Below are 19,037 nucleotides of genomic sequence, written 5' to 3'. Positions count from 1 at the left end.
CTTTAAGAAAAATGCCAAATACCACAATACCTATGGGAATTTGCAACCTTATTATTAATAATGGGCGCCTCTCACTTCTCTTCCAACCTCCTGAGATTTTGATGTTTCATCTAAATCCACCCAAATTCCTGTGATCTTTAAAGGTGGGGAGACAGTGGAAAAGTACTTCCTCAAGAGAAGAACTGATTACAAAGCATGGGATCTGATTTCCAGTTTGAACCTCTTTAAACATCAAATATTTTCAGGTCTAAGCTTTGTTTTTTTCCCCCCACTTCTTTTTTGTTTTACTGGCAGAACGAAGAATTTGATTTAACGTTATATGCCTGGAAAAAATAAAGCATTTAATTTACATTTTACAAGGCAGTTATTGCAGGTTAATTAAATATCAATTGAATGTTATAGGCCATATTAAGATTTATTAATAACCCAGCAGATAAATCTCCCCGGAATTCAATTAAATGAAAATCACATAAAAATATATGTGCAATTTTATTCATATAGTGCATAAAATTCGTGAATTATAGCGCAGCATTGTACAGTAAGTTGATTAATGGGAATTAATTGCTGAAAGAGAGAAAAATCAATTTGAACTTTCTGTAGCAGCTCTGAGAAGCACGGTGTGGTTCTCCCACACCCTTGGAAAGCTGAGCCCCTGTCTGCACTCTGTTCCACGGGATGAGCCTTGGAATAAATGTGCTTCCTCTCCTTTCACCTGCTTTAGCTCAGCGTTTTGGGCTTGGAGAAAGGAATCAGTCACTGTTGCCAGCACGTTCTGGGGAGATCCTGGGAGGACTGAGGCCTTTCGAGGGGAAAGCAGCAGCACAGTGACACGGGGGGTGTCCCTGGCACTAAGGGGTCGTGCCTGGTGCCACAGGCAGGTCCCTCTGCCAGGGAGAGGCTCACAGGTGCATCCAGAGCTTTGGGACTGTTTGGACCAATGGATTATGGAGACTTTTGCCCTCGCTGCTGTTTCAGCTCCCTCTCTAAGTGCTCCCAAGGCAGTTGGCAGTGGGAGCTCTGGGTGTCTGCAGGGCCTGGAGCAGAGGAGCGTGTGGGGCCTTAACCGGGATTAGCCAGTGGCTCAGGGCCCGCTCGGGGAAGCGAAGCTTCCGACATCGGAGATGAGGCTCAGGAGCTGGACTTGGAAAATCTCTTTCCAATATTTGCAGGCCGATGGAGGCCTGGCTTGCTGCCATCTGTTCCCTGCACATCCTGTGTTAAATACTGTCAATATGAGATTATGTTCCAATTACGGTACCAGACTGACTGGTTTAACTCCTACCAGGAATCTGTTTTCCTTTATTACTATGCACTACCTCCGTGACTGATGTACCAGACACCAAAAGAGATGGTCTCTGCCCAGAGGGCTTTGTCTGACAGGAACACGCCGGGAGAAGACGGAACGCGGCAGAAAATGCAGATGAATGAGTAACTGGGTTGAGATTCTCTTTTTAATTTGGGGATCCTTTGCTTGGTTTTGTGTGTTTGGCTTGAGTTGTGATATTACTAAATTCTCTTCCTTCAGACATTCCACAAGAACAGAGACTTGCACAGAAACTCAAACAGGGTTAGGCATGTGGCTCTTTGAAGTGTGCGTGTTGGGGGGTGAGCGCTCGGCGCACACATGGGAATATTGCAGGATGGAAAACAGAGGGAGAGCCACGTTCCAGCTCAGACAGCAACTCCAGCTTGTCCTGGGGAAGTTTAGCCATGTTTAAAATACAGCAGGTGTCTTTCTGTCAGGGCACTCCTTGCTCATCCTCCCTGCTCCTGCAGCAGAGATTGCCTGCATCTGTCTCCTCTGTGCTCCAGCTCTGCTTCTCCCTGCAATAGTTGTCAGGGATATTAGCATTAAATACTTACTGCCTGGCTTAACTAAGGGGTAAGATAGGATTTAATTTGTATGGCTGAAATCCAATTATATAATGGAGCCCCTGGGGGAAGCAGTTATACCTGCTGAATCTCTTGGATGAGTAATTGTGCACAAAGGCTCCTCTCCAGAAGTAGAAACAGATCTGAAATATTTTTTCTTTTCTCTTTTTTTTTCTTGCTGCTGCTGTTACATAATAGGGCTGAGACCCTGAAAAGAAAAGCCAATGACAACCCAATGCAGTAGAAAGAATTAAAGCATTGCCAGGGGAAAACAAGTTATAATCTGATAAAATCAAGGATCTAACAGGAAGTCTGCTGCAGCATTAGCTTGGAGGAGCCAAAAGGCAGGGCAGCCAAAGGAAGCTTACTCATCTTTTTGGAAACCAGCACAGAGGCTTTGCTGTCTAACTTTTCCCCCCATTTCTGCCATGAACGGGGAAGGGGAATCCTCTGCTTGCTTTTGTCAAAGCTTGGGAGGTGGGTAGGTATGAAAAAAAAGCTGAGCAGCCAACTAATTCAGATGCTTTTGAAAAATGCTGCACTTAACCACCTTTGAAAATCCCTGCTGCTTATCCTGCATGTCATCTGCATCCTGATAAGCATCAGAATCAGAGGTGATGATGAGCAGGACAGGAACAAAAGCATGATGAGGTTCCCAGCGAGGTTTCTGAAAGCAGGCAAGCTTGTAAGGCATTAATCTCTGGGATAGTATTGGGGCTTGACAACTCTCCCATCTGATATCTCCAGCAGCTCCAAATCCCACAAAGGAGCACACTCAGGGCTCTGAATGGGACCGGAGGCACCGGCGTGTTGTTCTTGCGCAAGCGTTCCCGGGGCTCGGGGTGCCAGATTTAATTCTATTTTTAAACACAGAAAGCAAACTTTTATTCTTTTCTAACGAGTTCCGAGTGGAAAAATAAATTTCTCCATTCTCTTTGATTCCATGGCTACGGGAAGATAAAACTGCTTCCCGCCAGCCAAGGGAAGTCCAGAACTCCAAGTGCCCCAGGCTGAGGACAGACCTGGCTGGGCAGAGGCTCCCACCCCTTGCTGCCTGGGCAGGGATTTTAATTCTTTTAAAAAGCACCTAAAGCCCAGCGGGCGCAGCACAGGCTCCCACGAGGATGGTGCCTGTTCCCAGACTCGCAGCTCCACCCAGTGGCTCTTTTTTGGCAGGATAAATCCATCGTTTCAGGAGCGTTAGAAACCTGTTGAGGTCAACGCCGACACACCGGGCGATGCCCCTGGCGATGTGCGCGAGGGATTGAGGGCGGATTTCTTCATCAAATTCTTAAAGGGCTGTCAGCTACCGCTTGGATAATGGCAAAAAAACTGCAAAGAGACTTTTAGCGAAAACAGAAAACCCAGAAATTTTATTACTCCCTTAAACACACCCCCCCCCCCCCCCAATCACAAATGGTAGGGGGAAAAAACAGTAGGGAACTGCTCACTTACACACTTCAACCTTTCAAATTCCCTGTAAGCAGACTGCAACAGTTTTGCCCGAATTTATTTGTTATATAAAGTTAGTAATGAATTACCAGAGCCACTGATTTCTGATTTGCAAGCTCGTTTTGAGAAAGAGTGAGTGTGAGAGTGAGTTTCAGCAAATGTGACTTGGCAGCTCACGCTGTATTGCTCCACTTTCCTTCCTGGGTAATTACAGGGACTAACAGGAAGCAAATTTTGATCATTTCTGTCAAGGATGCCATGCTGAAACTTGCTTTTTCCAGGATTATTGGGGTGCTCATAATTAAAATAAGCTTTGATTTGTGCCTGTGCACACTTTTACTCTAGGAACACTTGAGATGGGTATGTATTCACAGAACACAGAAGTGTGATACCAACAGAGTTAATTTTAGATTTGAACCAGCATTGTAAAAATGCCCCATTCCTCCAAGCTCGAGTGAAAACTGAAATCTCAGCTGTGCATAATGGAGATTTAGCAGCCCCTCCGTATGTCTTAAAAATAGAGAAGCCGATAAACTGATAGAAACCACAGTTTTGTTGTGAATTTTCTGGAAGTGCCTGTCCCCATCTGTGTTAGGAAAATATCATCTGTGAAACGCTGCTCCCAGATGGACTGTGTAGCTGCAGAGCCACGGAATGAGCTGAAGTGACCTCTCCCTCCTCAAGTTCAAACGTTATTTAGCATAAATGCAGCCCCTCAGGCCTTCACTTGAAGTTGCTGTTTGCCAGCACAGCAGCTGAACGTGGGCTTTAATCTGCTTTGCTTTGCTGCTGGAGTGCTGGGACAGACTTAAAAATATATGAGCCCCACCTTTGAGCTTGTAGACATTCAGTTCTCCATCCATGCAATTAGGAATTAAGCCTATACATTGTTAGCATAAGAGGTTGGAGGTTTCTTTTCAGAGGGGTAATATTTCTAAACAGATGTAATATTCTACGTGTCAAAAATAAGGAAGCATCTTGCAAAAGGCAGTTCTGGAAAAGAGGTTGATTTTTTTTTTTCTGTTTATTAGACCCTAAAGCAGAACAAGAACTTGCTGGGTTTTCCTCATCTTCCCCAAAAGTATCACTTTTCATACAAAAAAGTCTGCTTTTTATACAAAAGAATACCCTTTAGTGTATGAGCCAGTACAGACATCCCACCAGTTGTCTGAGGCCATGGCTTCTTAGGCTGTGGAACAAAACTGGTCAACTAATTTCACGAAAAAGGTGTTTTTTGAGCACCCTTTCTCCCCTGAGCCTGTCTGTCCTGTTCCCAGGAGTGACCCCATGCAGTGCTGGCACCATGGCAGTGACTGAGCCCCACGTGGCTGCAAGAGAGGAAGCTTTCAAATGCACCCTGGTGTTTCACAGGACAACACAAAATAGCTGAGATTTTGGCATGACAGGTGTATGTATTTGCAGCCTCAGAGTTTTGCTCCTTCTCTGTCTCAGCACCAGGATTCCTGTGTTTGCAAAGTTCCTGCCAGAGATCTGCACGTGCTGCGAAGCTCAGGTGGAACCTGCCGGTGGGATGAGCGATCTCCTCACCCCAAAAGTGGGGTTCAGTTCTTCTTCCTGGGAAGATGGGGGGATTCCAGGTTCCCCACAGCTGCTCTCAGCCACTGGGCAGTTCTGTGCCTGCTCTCGTTCCAGGTGAACAGGGGTTTGTACCCGAAATGCCTGGAGGCTTTGTCTGTCTCGTAGGAGAAGGTGGTGACTATTGTGTTCAGCAAAGGCAGGTTTAGGAAAGGCTGTGGCTTCCAGAAGGGCAACAAGATGACCCTGATTATCTTGTGCAGTTGTATCATTAACCACATCTTCCAGTAGGGGATGTGGGAGCCCAGTCTCACCGAGGGGTCTGCAGTGGACAGCAGCTGGTGCCTGACCAGGAAACCTTTCCTGGTTGGAGTGTCATCATAGGAATAGTACACTTGTCCTGCCAGTAAGCCTGGTTTCAGCTGCAAGTTCCTTGCTGCAAGGACATGCATCCATGCAACGTTCCCTGGAGAAATAAGAGGGGGAGAGAAACAGGTATTCAGGAGGAGCTGAATTTCCCTGTTTACTGTAGAATGAGTACATTGGATCTGCCAGCCTCAGTGCTGGGAAGCAGGGAAGCACTCGTGGTGTGCTCAGCTGCACTGTAGAGAGACTGAGGAGTTAATCCAGGCCTCCAAGATCCTTTAAACCTTTGGTCTCCTCTTTGAGCTGGACAATTAATGTGCCTCGTGATCCTGGTTCATGTGAAGGGAAAGGGCAGTGTTTTGTAGTGAGAGGAGGATGAATGAGAGTCAGTGCTCGAGGGTTTTATTCCTGGCTCTGCTGTGAGCCTTTGAAGAAGTCACTTGATTTATCTGGGCCTGATTCTTCTCTGAGAGCATTTTCAAAATACTGTTATCTGCACTTTTGGGAAAAGACATCTAAGTGTGCTGCACGGAAGTGACTGAACCCCTGCATGGTGAGTTGTACTCCCCTGAAAGGCATTCAGCACCACAACAAACTCCTCCTGTAGGCTTTGTGAGTAGTTTCTTGTGCTTGCTAAAATCATTTATGATTTATATCCATACAGCCTTTTCTGTAAGGAATTTGACAAGTAGTGGTAAGATGATTTCTTCTAATGAAGAACAAATTGTCTTTTCAAAGCAAAAACATTTTCAAAATATTACCTGAATTTCTCTCTCTGCCCCCCATATACCCCCTAAAACGTTTACCAAGGGAAAAAAAAAGAAAACCCTTCCCAGGAAAACAGTGGTAGTGAGCAGCTGCCTGAAAAAATCTTTAGTTTTGTGGCTATAAGAACATTTGTGCTCACTGACCACATTCATCTCTCTGTCTTGGAAGATTATGGTTAAGGTGATGTGTAAACCCCCTGTGGCTAAAGCAGGCAGAGAGCTCAGTCCCTCACCCACGTAGGTGTGATTCCGCTCCGAGTCCTCAGGCTCCAGGAAGTTCAGGACCCCCTTCCTGGCCTTGGCCCCCCGGTAGAGCTCCTGGAGAAACGCTGCCTTCTCCCCGTACACGGTGTTGGCTCGGATGATGCAGGTGGTGAGCTTCCCACCATGGCTCAGCTGGAAAACAGGGCAGGGATGTTAGTGAGGGATGGACTCAGAGGTGAAATTCTTCCACCGCGGGTTTGCCAGATAAACCCAAAACCTGGGAATATTGGCCTAGAGGAGCTGCCATTTGCAGAGGTGCTCTGGATGTTTGGGACACGGTTTGGGTGCCTAAAAATGCCAGGAGGTGCCCAGTTTGATTCTGCTTTTTTTTCATAGCTCACCTGCACCCACACATGCTCCCTGAGAGGTGCTGGATGGAGGGTGCTGGTGGCATGAACTCTTCTGCAGTTGTGATGAGTTTTTGCAACAACTAAAATCGGGTACCAGAGGACACCAACCAAGCTGAGTGGCCTCAAACTGTAACAGGGGAAGGGATGCTCTAGGCAGTGATTTAGGACACAGGTCTCATTTTTACGTTCTGGTTCATTCCCTAGAACAACTCCTCTGCCTGCTGACTGCCCTGGCACTCTCAAAGTCTGGCCAGCTGCCTTAGGTAGGGGGCTGACTCTGGGTGCACCAATATTTTTGGTTCTGAAGTCACTCAGACATGCCTGGAAATTATACTTTTATGCAGTATGAACTAGGTGAACCTGGTTTCTTCAACCCTGATTTAGCACAGCTCTTTCCAAAGTCACAGTCCTGCTGGAGCTGAAGCACAGGCTCAAAGGGAAGCATCCTTTGATCCTGCCAGAGTTTGGCAGCTTCCTGCTGGTGTGGGAATACTGGGCTTTGGGAAGCTTAGGACATTGTGGTTTATGCATCAAATCAAGGCAGCATTTGGATACACACTTAGACAGGAGCTGTGGGGTCTTTTTAACCAACTCCCTCCTTTCCCCATCCTGTGCTGTAATTCCAGGGGTGCTGCTGTTGGATTTGGTACCTTTTTTCCGTTGGCTTCAAGCACTAGTTTTTCTGCCATGGCTTTTGTCTTCCCATAGGGCAGCTCCACTTCCCCACTGTACTCAGTGTCCTCATTTCCTCTGGAACACATTGGGAGAGATGGTGAGTGACCACAGGGTTTGGAGACATCTGTCCCAGCGGGATTTCCTCTGCAGTCCCTGCTGCCCGGGGACTGCTGCTGGCTGGCAGCTATGGGAATCTGAGATCCCTGCTGCAGTCTGGGACAAATAAGGCCCCAAGAAACACCACGTGGTCCGTGGTGTTCACATCCAGGTTGGCATGAGGGCACTGGTTTGATTTCTGAGAGCTGGGTTTGGTTTTGTCCAAGAGTGCAATGGAAGCAAATAATATCCCAGTGGGCAAATTAGAAGGCAGTGGAGTTACATTGTTCAGCCACTCACAGAAGCTGAACAAGGTGAAAAGAGCATAAGAAGATGGAAGGCAGGAAAAATGAGAGCAATCCTGCTTCATTTTTTCATTAGAGGCAGAGAAAAGCCTCTCATGAGCCATAAACTAAAAGGAGAAGCTACTGCTTAATTTTCTCACAGAGTTGATTAAAGTTGGGAGGCATTTGCTGGGGATGTGATAGAGCTGCTGGTGATCTGGAAGACTTGCAATCAGCAGGTTTGTGCTGGGATTGTTCCTTCATCTCCCCTAACAAATTAAGTTTGAGGGGAAGGCAAAGCAATGACCCACAATTAAGGGCAAGCAGGGCTCCAGCCGTGCTGGGGACACTGGGTTGTGGCTGTGGAAGACAACGTGCTCCCCAGCCTCCCACCTCACAGCTGCAAAGGGAAACCCTTGGGAACTAAAGTGTAACTGGCCTCACAGGGCCTGAAATAATTCCAAGGAGAAACAAGAGAGCAGCTCTATTCCTCACCAGGCTGAAGGCGTTTTGTCCCAGTGGTTCTAGATCAGACTAGTTCTTCACTAATTTGGATTTGCTTAAGCAAATCCAGTGGGCTCTGGAGGGGCTGGGGAGTGAAGAAAACCTTGTTTGAAGCATTGGGAAGAACCATCCATGAATACTGTGTGGGCACTTGCTCCCCTGCTGCCGTGCCTAGCATGGATCAGCTCTCTCTCCCTCTGTGTGCTGCAGGAGACTTTCTTCCCGTTTTTGAATTCATTTATTCTATATTTTGCTCTCTAAGAGAAATCCACTCCAGGCAAACCCAGGACTCTGCCAGGCATGGGGCACCCCATGCAGGGCAGTGGGGAATTATCCTGCTCCTTTGGCAGATGGGGCTTGGATGCACCTCTTGGAAGGGTTGAGTGGCCTGTGGCGAGTTCACACAGCAGATCTGCAGCAGAGGTGTTTTTGTCAAACACTGGGCCCCGGGAGGGCCAGCTCTGTCTCAGGCTCCCTGTCTGACCTTGGGCTACTTGCTTTCCCTTTTCTCTGCTCAGATTTCCATGTGTAAAATGTGGATAATGCTGCTGCCTTGCTCCTGCCTGTTCAGCAGCCCAGTGTGTTGTGTGCCGGGTATCCCAGCTGAGATCAGGGGCTTCTTGTGCTGCAGCAACAGAAATAAATTAGGAGCATCAGAAATGCAGCCTCCTCGCACACCCTGGGCTTTTATCAGAAAACCCTCCTCCCTTTCCCCGTGTTTACAGGTGATGAGCAAGAGACAAACCGAAAAACAAGCGAGACAAAAGATAGATTGTGCAAGGTTTGTTGCAAGCCCGGGAGAGGCCCAAGACAAATAGGAGGGGTTATCTAGAAGTTCTAGTTTTAATTGCTTTCTCTCTTTTTTTTTTTTTTTTCCCCAGTCCAATTTTTTTTTTTCTTGCCTCGCAAAGCTTTTAAAAAGCAGCAGCTCCACAAAGGGGGCGAACCCACCCCGGCGTTCCGGGGCTGCAGCGCTCCACTCGTGTGCCTTCCCCCTCCCCTCCCGAGCTCGGGAGTAACAAAGAGCTCGGCACAATGCTCCTGCTTTTCAAAGCGATCAGAGGGAACCGAACGCTAATCAGAGCGGAGCGGCGTTGTCAGGAGGGATCTCAGCGGTGGCTGTCCCGGGGGGATCGGGGCTGACAGAGGCGTTTTCTATTCTTGTCGGATGCTGAGGTGTGAGCGTCATCCCCGCACCCATCGCCCCGGCCACAGACTCACCGGGCTTTGTCTGTGTCGGCGGAAAAGGGAGTTAAATAAATTACAGGAGGAATGGTGGAGAAGGGGGACAGAGAAAAAGGGGAAAGGCAGGCGGAATTGCGGGTTGTGAGGGAGAGGGTGGAACAGGTTGGGTGAGGAAGGGGGAGATGAGAAGAGGAAGGGGAAAGGTGCTTTCAGTCTGGAAAATAGAGCCATATTTCACTGCCCTCCAGCCATCCCTGGGCTCCCTATTGAAGCACGTAGTGTAAGTTTTGGCTGGGGGGCTGACCCTTCTCTCATTATGTAATTCCCTTAGTTTAGAATCAAAACCACTGGAGAATGAAGGCCACCCTCTTGAGCTTCCTCCCAGCTCAATGGCAGAACCTGAGTGTGTTCTGCCAAGTGCCTCAGAGGCTCTAGGTGTGCTTTTATTTGCATTCGTGGTGGGGAAGGGTTGGGATGTGGTGGGCAGAGGATGTCCAGGTGTAACTCCACGAGCTCCAGCCCAGCTGGATTTTGCTTGCCCCCACTGGTGCCACCATTCCAAGCCAAAGGACTGTGCTCTCAGGCAAGATCTGAGGTCGATTTTTTCAAGACATCTATTCACATCTGTCTCTTCAGTCTCAGGACTAAAATACTGACAAGGATGTGCTCGTATCTACATTCATTTTTAGAAATGACCTGGATATGCTAATGAACAAATTCCATAGCTTTGCAGTGACACAGACTCTCTGGTGCTCATAGTCCCAAGTGGTTTGTTGCTCTCATGATTTTTTTTTTCCCATAAGCCAGACATTTATTCTACAGATTTGGGTACTTAAACACTTTTCAAAACAACTGGGTTATGCCTTAGCTTACTTGTGAGGGTGAAATTTAGGCTTGTAGGTCATTTTAAGTTGTATCTTAAGCAGCCTTTTCTAGCTGGGCTCAAATTTCTGGAGCAACTAAGCCAGCTGTGCCCAGCCTGGCTGCCTGGAGAGAAAAAACCCTGACTTTGAGCCAGTTCCCCTTGCACTCAAGTTTCCGTGGTTTGAGCATGGCCTGTGTGGCTACAACCATGCTTGGAACCAGCAAAGGCCCTTCCAATAGCACATATCAGGCTGCAGATATTTCTACCTGACCTCAAATTCCACCTAAAACCTCAGCTCCTGGTCTTCAGAAATAGCAGCCCTGTTGTCAGAGTGCAGGTACTGCTGAGCCAGGAATAGCAAAGGTGTCCCAGTGCTGAGCCCTGAGCAGGAGTGGCAGCTGATTGTGACAGTCAGGTCTGGAGATCAAAGATCTGTAAGCAAAAAAAACCCCTCAGAATTGTAATTTTGACCACTGTCTTTGTGTTGCTGCAAATCCCACCTTTGCCACAGAGGGGTTTCTGAAGCTCTGCTGCTTCTTCTGGGTCTGTGGGTCGGTCTCATGGGAGCCACACACAGAGGAGATGGGTTGAGCACAGTGACCCAAAGTAGTGGCATCAGGAGTCCAGGAATCAGCCCTCATGAGCTTGTTGCCAGGAAAATGGATTTTGAGGGATAGAAGGACACAATTTACAGGTCAGACCCAGGTAACAGAAGGGTGTAAATACACCTGAATGCTGCAGGGAACCTTCACACCAATACATCTGTGCCCTGAGACTGTGTGGCCAAATTACTTTCTTCTGAGTTAGTGCTACATGAGATTTGCCCACATCTGACAGCAGGAGATGGGTACAGGCTTAATGGCAATTCCCTGTGGAGCTGGGAAGAGGAGGGAGAGTGTGTTGGCAGCAGTAGAGGGTCACCTGCCCTTTGGGTTGACTGATTGTAAGGGGAGAGCAAAAACTGTGACCTGACAGCAGGATGCAACTTGACCATGGCCCAAACCTCAAACATCTGAGACCTTCTCTGATGCTGATTTTAGGGCTCAGAGGAGCAGGGCTGTGCACGTGGGGACAGCCTGGAGGTGCAGCTGGGCCATTCAGCTCCCACCCAACCCTTTCAGTCGCTGCTATCACAGCTGGCCAGGCTCAGGTCGGGAAGAGGGGGTTCCCGAAAGGGAAGAGCGGCAAGGAAGGATTTTCAAGGAAGGATTTTCAAGGAAGAGAAGAGGAATAGACAGGAAGGGCAACACGTATCTCCTTTGTAGCCACAGCTGAATTCTCCATCTGGTTGCAGTTTCATTGCTGTTTAGCTGGAAATCCAGAAGGATGGAGAAGATTTGCTCTTCCTCACCTGAACATGGGCTCACACGAGGTGTTGGGTCCCACCGCGGCCACGGAGCTCGTGTGGACAAGGTATGGAACGTCCCGGGCACGGCAGGCCCTCAACACATTTTCAGTACCTGTGGGGCAGGTTGGGAAGGACAGGCATCAAACACCTTGCCTTGATTCCTCTTGTTCAGGAAGGACAAATGTTAACCACCTTGGCTTGGTTTCTCTGGTGCCACTCAAAAGAGATTTCCAGGCTTGGGATGCTGGCACTTGGAGCAGATCCAGCTTTATTGTGGCTGGAAAGATGCAAAGCCACAGGTCAGAGCTGCAGTTCCTTGGGTGTGTTTGCATGGGAATGGATGGTTTATAGGAGTAGCAGTTCCATCTGTAGCTTTAATGTGGCTTAACCTCTATGGCCATTGGCCACTGCCTTAACTTGCACTTTCTAGTTGCTAACAAAAAGGAAGCTGACAGCTTGGCAGAGCAGAACTCTTTGTTTTCCATCCTTTTTTTGATTTGTGGACAGACTGCTGGGTGAATTGCAGCCTTCTGGCAAAAGGCTCAGTGTTTTAGTTGCATGTGTGGCTCTATAGAAGCCCTGCAGGGTGCTCTGGGGTGAAACCATTGCAGCAGGCCCTTGAGAGCTGCAGAACTTTAAATAAGATTGTAGGGGCAGCCCACAAGTCCACAGGAAAAACAGATGAATCCAAAGCATGGTTTGGTTTAAGGAAAGTTGGTCTGGCTGAACCTGTGGGTTGGTGTGTGTGGCTTTAGTTTGGTTGGTTTGGGGTGTTCTGTGGGTTCAGATATTTATGACTCTTCCAGGGGTGGTTTTTGCATTCATTGTGATTTTGATTCAAGCTGATCTGTGAGAATCTGAGTGACAACAGCATAACCATGGCTGCATTCTGAGGGCCTTCAAATCTGATAGGGCAGATCTTAAAGGAAGCAGCTCGTAGGGTTGGTTTCCAGAAACCTCCATAGTATTTATACTTGGCTAATCTGACTCTGCCCCTGAGCCTCCCTGCAGATCTTGTGTGGGAGGGCTTGGGATTCCTGTTCTCTTTGTTGTTAAAGGCATAATCTGAAATTACCAGGGAAATCCTGAGTTTAGGATAATTTCAGAGGGCATGAATCAGTGTGAAGTCCTGGTGGAAAAGGATCAGTCTGCTTCTCCATGAGCCTATCACAATATGTAAAGTTAACTGAGAACCCCTGCTGAGAAACATCACTGGAAACAGCTGAGTTAAAACCCATTCAGCTTAACAAAAAGCAGATTAAAAAGTCTTTAAGTGACTAGATGGAAAAAATAATTCTTGCAGAAGAGAATTCTTCAATCTAGTCAACAAGACTGTAACAGGATTCGGCAGCCAGTGGTTGAAACAGAGGAGAGAATCAAAGCAGAAGATGTAAATTTTTGCCAGAAATGGGAATTAACCACAGCCACACCACCACTCCTCAGCATTGTTATGGCTTGCTGAAAGACATGATAGATAGCCCATTAACTTGCACCCTTAATTGGAGGCAACAAGTCTTTTGAAAAGGATTGGTCCAATTTAGCCACAAATTGTTGGGCTTAAGGCAATAATTGGATGAAATTCTGCGGCCTGAGCTGCACAGAGGAGCCAGCTAGAGGATTATAGACTTGACCTGTTCTGACCCTATTTTTTTCCATGAAGTCTGCAGCAGGTATCAAATACTATTTTTTGTTCTTTCATCTGCTATGATTTTGACAGAAAAGTTTAGACTACTCTCTCCCTTTGGGATTTGGAGAAGTCCTGCTGAGGGCAGCAGGTCTGTGTGGAGGAGATTTAGGGAGGTTTAGGTGAAGGGAGAAGAGGTGCCTCCTCCAAGGGGAGGCAGAAATGCAGGACAGGCTCCTGTAAAGCCATCCCAAACTGTGCCCCTGAGGGACACCCAGTCACGCTGGAAAATCTTTGCCTGTGTGGTTTTCTGGGAATGTCACAAACATCTGCAAGAGGTTTGGTTTGCTGAAGAGGGGAGTGCCCAGTGTTCTCTAAAAACCTGCCTGTGCAGAAGTACCTTGCTCACAGCAAGCACAGTGAAGAGGAAGGTCTCACAAAGCCATTACAAGGCAGTGGGAAGCCTCAGGCTCTGAATATTCTCAGTACACAAAGAGCACAACACAGGCTCTTAAAAGCATCTGGGTTTGAAAACAACAAAAAGAATTTAAATGTTACCCTCGAATGTATCAGCAAATAGCAGAAGCCCTAAGCAGTAACCGGGTTTGAGACATACATATAAAAAAAAAATTAAATCCCTTCCCTTTGGTTAACGACTATTTTAGTAGCTAACAGCCTGAGGTGCCACTGGAATTGCTGCTGTAATAGGGATTTCATTATTTTTACAGCCTGTGCTTATTTCCTGGATTTATGAACAAATTTTCTTTAAGCAGATCTTGCACTGAACACAAACCCGGCTCTTGGTGGTCGGAAGGACGAGGTGTGGAGCTCTCAGTGGCACGTGGTTTGTAGGTACATGACATTTGGGAACTCTGACTGTGATTAAAATAACGTCACTCCCTTCTAGTGGGTGCAGTTCAATGTGTACAGCCTTGTGCAGGTGTATACAGGGCTTTTTTTTATCCCTGTGAAGATGCCTAGAACAGGGGTTAATTTTTAATTGTTGTCCTTGTCACACACTAAACAGTTTCTTACCACTGTGGGCGTGTTCTGGATCCCTTATTAGGGAAAGTTATACCCTGGACCAGAACAGCTGTATGATAACTGAGCCCAGAGCTGATGTTTTGGGATGAGGAGCAGCATGACCTGCCCTGAGCAAGGACAGAGGGGCAAGGGCAGAAACTTGCCCACTGGAAAAAAAAAGGTCCTGGGCACCTTTCCCATCTCGCAGCAGAGTGGTGTGGAATTCAGGACAGGGGAGGGATTTCTGAGGGATCCTCCACATGAGCAGCTCAGGGAAGGGTCTGTGGCTGCAGCTGTGGAAGTGTTATGACATGGAAACCCTCAGTGAAGAACTACCAGGCTGAAGTGAGAAGAGGACAGGGTTATTCCTCAGGAACTGAAGCGAGGGAGCGCAAAACCTGAGCGGGTGTTCCTCGCAGCCTCTCGTGTGACTGCACCAGGGTGTGTGAGGAAGCTGAGGCCGGGTTTAATTCCTTGTTTTCCAGAGCTTACCCCCCACGTTGACGGCTCTCATCTCCCAGAAGGGCACTGTGCCTCTGTAGTCCACGAGGGCGGCCGTGTGGATCACCACGTGCACCCCCTGCATGGCAGCCAGCAGCGCCTCGTAGTCCCGCACGTCTCCGTTCACCGCTGTCACACGAGTGGTGGCTGGGGGAAAAGAACAGGACCAGAGATGCAAGGGGGGGATAAAAAAAAAAAGTACAAACCAACATCCTCACCTTCCTGCAGAGCCAGGATCCTGCGTGCAAAGCTTTGCTGTCTGCAGGGCAAGGCCGTGACTGGACCGACGGAACACGTCACGCCAGGGGGAAATTCATCCCTGGTTCCGAGCCCCAAGAAGCCAGATGTGCATCTGGTTTGATTCAGCACAGCACTCTGCATGAACAGTGGGCCAGAAGAGCTGTGTCTGTCATTGCAAATCCCCTGTCTGCATCCAAGGATGGTGCTGAGAGCAGGAGACACTCGGCCCAGAGCTGCAGCTGGTCACAGGGCTGCTCCAGTCCCCGGGGATTTGGGAAGCTGGACACTTTTTTTCTTGCTGTACACTTTCCTTCAGACAGAGGATTTTTAGGGGTTGCTGGGAATAACACCGGGGAAGTTCAAGGGACATTGCACAGAGCTTTATTTAAATTGCAAACACCGTAGATGGGAGGGGAAAATAACATAACAGGTATTAAAAGTTTCATAGGAAATTCCTCTCTTTGAGCCACTCAGAAGGAATTTTCCCCCTATCTCCTTTCTCCCCCTCCTTCTTCCTCAAAATAGCTTTCCATACATAGCTACTCTTGGCATCTACTACTAATTTTCTTGCTTTCAGACAGTGTTGCAATGTTTGAGTAGGATTTTTCCCTTTTTCCTTTCGTGTAGTTGGGAACAGGCCAGCAAGGAGCTGGGGTTAGGAGGCTGTGCTCCTTGGGGATTGGCAATAATGCACTCACAGGGTTCCTTTGGGAAGGAGAAGTCCCCTCTGCCCTGGACTGGTGGCTGTCTGGAGAGCCCAATGTGTCCTGGGATCAGGGCAGGGATTTCTGAGGGATCCTACACATGAGCAGCTCAGGGAAGGGTCTGTGGCTGCAGCTCTGGGAGTGTTATGACATGGAAACCCTCAGTGAAGAACTACCAGGAAAAGGGGGGAAGAGAACAGGGTTATTCCTCATGAACTAAAGGGAGGGACAGAATCCAACACAGCAGCTCTGTTTTCTGAGCACCGTGGGATGGAGGAGGAGGCTGGAATTCCACAAAAGGGTCAGGCCACTTTCTTAATTAGCATAGCCAAGATTTGGTGGACTCACTCACACTCAATATTCTTAATTAATATTGAATGATAATACTAAAAATAATTCAGTATTAAAGCACAGAGTTGCTTCAGTGAGAATAGAGGGGGAAAAGAAAGGAGTTGTCCTTGTAGCACGGGTCAAACAATTGCCCAGAGGACCAGGGTGTCAGCAGACTCTTGGGGGGATTTTTCTGCTGCTCTGTGGTTTGGGAAAGCCTGGAACCCATCAGGTTGAAGTGTTAAATAGTCTTTTTTACATCATCTGTCTTAAGGCAGCTGTGTAAGGCAACCATGAGAAATTTTCAGATTGATAAGAGCAATAAGGAGGTGATGGGTGTAACTGCAGCCCTGTTGCATTATCAGCTACTTTGGAGAACTTTTGAAGGCACTGGAAAACTGCAGTAGAGCAAATGAAACACCTGTGCTTAGAAAGGAGGTGAAGAAGAGCCAGGAAATTCCAGAATATTTTGATTTCAACCCCAGGAAATCCAGGAGCACACACTAAGACAACATGTGTGTGAGCACCTGTGGGGTAATAAGGAGAACAGCAGCAGCTGACAAGGATTTGTCAAGAACAAATCAAGTCAGATAAACCTCCTTTGTTCTCATGACAAAGTAACAGGCTGCAGGGATATTGTGGAACAGGTTGATGACATCTATCTTGATTTTAGGAGGGCTTTGGAAACTCTGTGTCGTTCTCGTGAGCGGGTCAGGAAAACACAGGGCTAAATGAGCCCCATTAGGGAGAGCACAAAGCTGGGGAATTACAGTTCCCAGGGAATTGCCAGCTGTGGTAGGTGCCTGCCCTGGGGCTCTCCGGGGCTTATTGCTGTATTTGAGTCTTTTTTTTATTGTTTTCATCAAGAATCCGGCAGATTTGTTCATTAAATCAGCAGATAACATCAGACAGGGAGGGACTGGAGGATTAGAGAATGAGCTGTGTGTAACTCAGAGAGGCTGGAAAAGAAAGGGGAAGTTTGATAGGAACAAAGAGAATTTTTTGGGCTGAGCAGGGAAGAGGCAGCAGGTCTTCATGAAAGGGTTAAATTGGGCTAGGGCAGCTCAGGAGCTGTTGCCTGTTGGGTCCTTGTGAGTGGGACAAAGGCATCACTGTAGTGACAGGGGAAACAGGAGGAGGAATTCCAGGATGGAGGGCACAAATCCATCAGCTTTACACAGCAGTGGGAAGGCCACAACTGGTCTCTCTGCCCAAACCTCAATGCCCCTCTTCCAGAAAGGAGCAACACCAGTGCCTGAGGAGGAGTGGAGGAGGAAGGAGGGAATGCTCATTTAGCCAAAAGGAGAAACCAGTATGGAGTGGAAGGAGGGGGTTTTTAGGTGATGAAGATTGTTTTTAAAAAAATTACAGTAATAGTGTAACACCTATTCTAAGGGTGGATGAGAAATGAAGGACTCCAAGTGCAGATTAGGCTGTACCACAGCAGTGGTGCTGCAGAGATAAATGGGCTGCCTGAGGTGGCCTGGGGACAGGACAGACAAACATCTGCAGGGCTGGTCTGTCTTGGGGCAGAGGGATGGGGTTGGGATGGCCCCTCAGGCTGCTCCTGCCTTGTTTGCTGCGGTGTCAGGCCACAGACCACTCCTGGAGCCTGGATGATGGCACCTCCCCATGGTTTAAACAGCTTTTTCTTCAATTATGGGTGCTTTTAAGGCAATTGGCTCCCTGAAACCTGGGGCAGCCAGTCTGCTCAGTTCATCTGCCAGGGAAGGTTTCTGATAGTCATATTTCCCTGGGAGTCTTAGCTTGCTCTAAATGCCTCTTCTATCGATATCTCCCCACAGATGGGACCTCCCTTATCACTTTTGCCTCTCTCAAAGCAGGCTGAAGGTCTGGGCAGTCAGACAGAGGGGACCCAGCCCACCATTACCTGAGCTGCCTTGGCTTGTTTTGCTTGGGTGTTCCTGAATCCAGTAAAACAGGTTGTTTTCCCCCAATGTATCTTGCTGTGCTCAACCCCGGACGAAGGCAGCTCTCAGAATATGATCAAATGGATTAATTTAGTATCTCTGAGAGTGTTTACTGAGACTCACCTCTTCCTTCATATGCACAGGAAGGCTGCTGAAGGTTTCTCCCAATTATTTCCATAATTTATTTCACAATACCTGCAGCAGATGCTGAGTTTCTCTTCTATTATTGTCAGGATTTTTATCTTTCAGAATTGGTGACTGGTTGGAGCAGTTCAGGAGGATGGTTTTGTGTCCCTTTGCTGTCAGTCAGACTGGTTGAGCAGAAGCAACTGGGCAGCCAAGTTCCCCTGTCACATACTCAGTGTGCACATTGCTCCTTACAACTGATCCCTGTGTGGGGACTTAGGTCCTCCTGTGACATCTCTGGAGGGTACAGGCTATGGATCTTTTTTTTCTTTGATTTAGTCCTGTGCTGAAAAACCTTTCAGAGCTGGAAGCTGTTCTTTATCCAGTCCCTTTAACCCCGTGCCTGTAACTGTGGCATCTCCAACATTATTCCATCTACCATGAAAGGGAGGGTTCTGGCCACCAAATAGATGCTGATGCTCTTTTCTTACCTGTGGTGAGATATTCTACTTCTCCTTTTGCTACTGAATCAAAAACTCTGACTTCTTTGATGTAGTCTTGCTCAGACAGGAGCTCTACGATCTTCTCCCCGATAAACCCACATCCTCCTGTCACCAGGTAGACCCAGGCCCCATCCATTTCTGAAGATGTTTCTGAGGTTGAAGGTGCCAGGATCCTTCTGTGCTCTGCTGAGCTCTCAGCCAGTGTGTTTTCTGAACTAAGTCTAAAGTTTAGCTGTCATAGAACGCTGCTGGCTGAACATTAACTCCATCCAGTTACACATAAATCAGGTTTTCCTTGGTGCAGTCCCACAGATTTGCCACAGGCCCATCCTGGGCCCTCTGACTCAGCCTTTCCCTTCTCCCACAGTAGCCCATGATCAGCAGGGCAGCTCTGGATTGCCTTGGTATGTGGCCAGTCTCAGGCCGAAATCTGGATGGCAGAAGTTTTCCATCCTGGACAGCCCTTTCCCACAGGCTGCTCTGACAGCTGT

General features: G+C 47.9%; 1 protein-coding gene across 1 annotated transcript; it reads right to left on the bottom strand.

Annotated features, from left to right (window-relative positions):
- Positions 1-472: 472 nt before the first annotated feature.
- Positions 473-18,770, bottom strand: HSD3B7 (hydroxy-delta-5-steroid dehydrogenase, 3 beta- and steroid delta-isomerase 7). The gene is made up of 7 exons (XM_064677780.1): positions 18,535-18,770; positions 14,704-14,859; positions 11,568-11,676; positions 7,258-7,357; positions 6,227-6,389; positions 1,954-5,326; positions 473-1,824 (listed from the first exon to the last, which is right to left on the bottom strand). The coding sequence occupies exons 1-6, from the start codon at positions 18,680-18,682 to the stop codon at positions 4,887-4,889; spliced, it is 1,116 nt and encodes a 371-aa protein (XP_064533850.1). The 5' UTR covers positions 18,683-18,770; the 3' UTR covers positions 473-1,824; positions 1,954-4,886.
- Between the last annotated feature and the right edge of the window lie 267 nt (positions 18,771-19,037).

Source organism: Pseudopipra pipra, chromosome 21 (genome assembly GCF_036250125.1).
Source record: "Pseudopipra pipra isolate bDixPip1 chromosome 21, bDixPip1.hap1, whole genome shotgun sequence".
In the NCBI taxonomy this organism is placed as follows: domain Eukaryota; kingdom Metazoa; phylum Chordata; class Aves; order Passeriformes; family Pipridae; genus Pseudopipra; species Pseudopipra pipra.
This window is presented reverse-complemented; position numbering and strand designations above follow the sequence as displayed.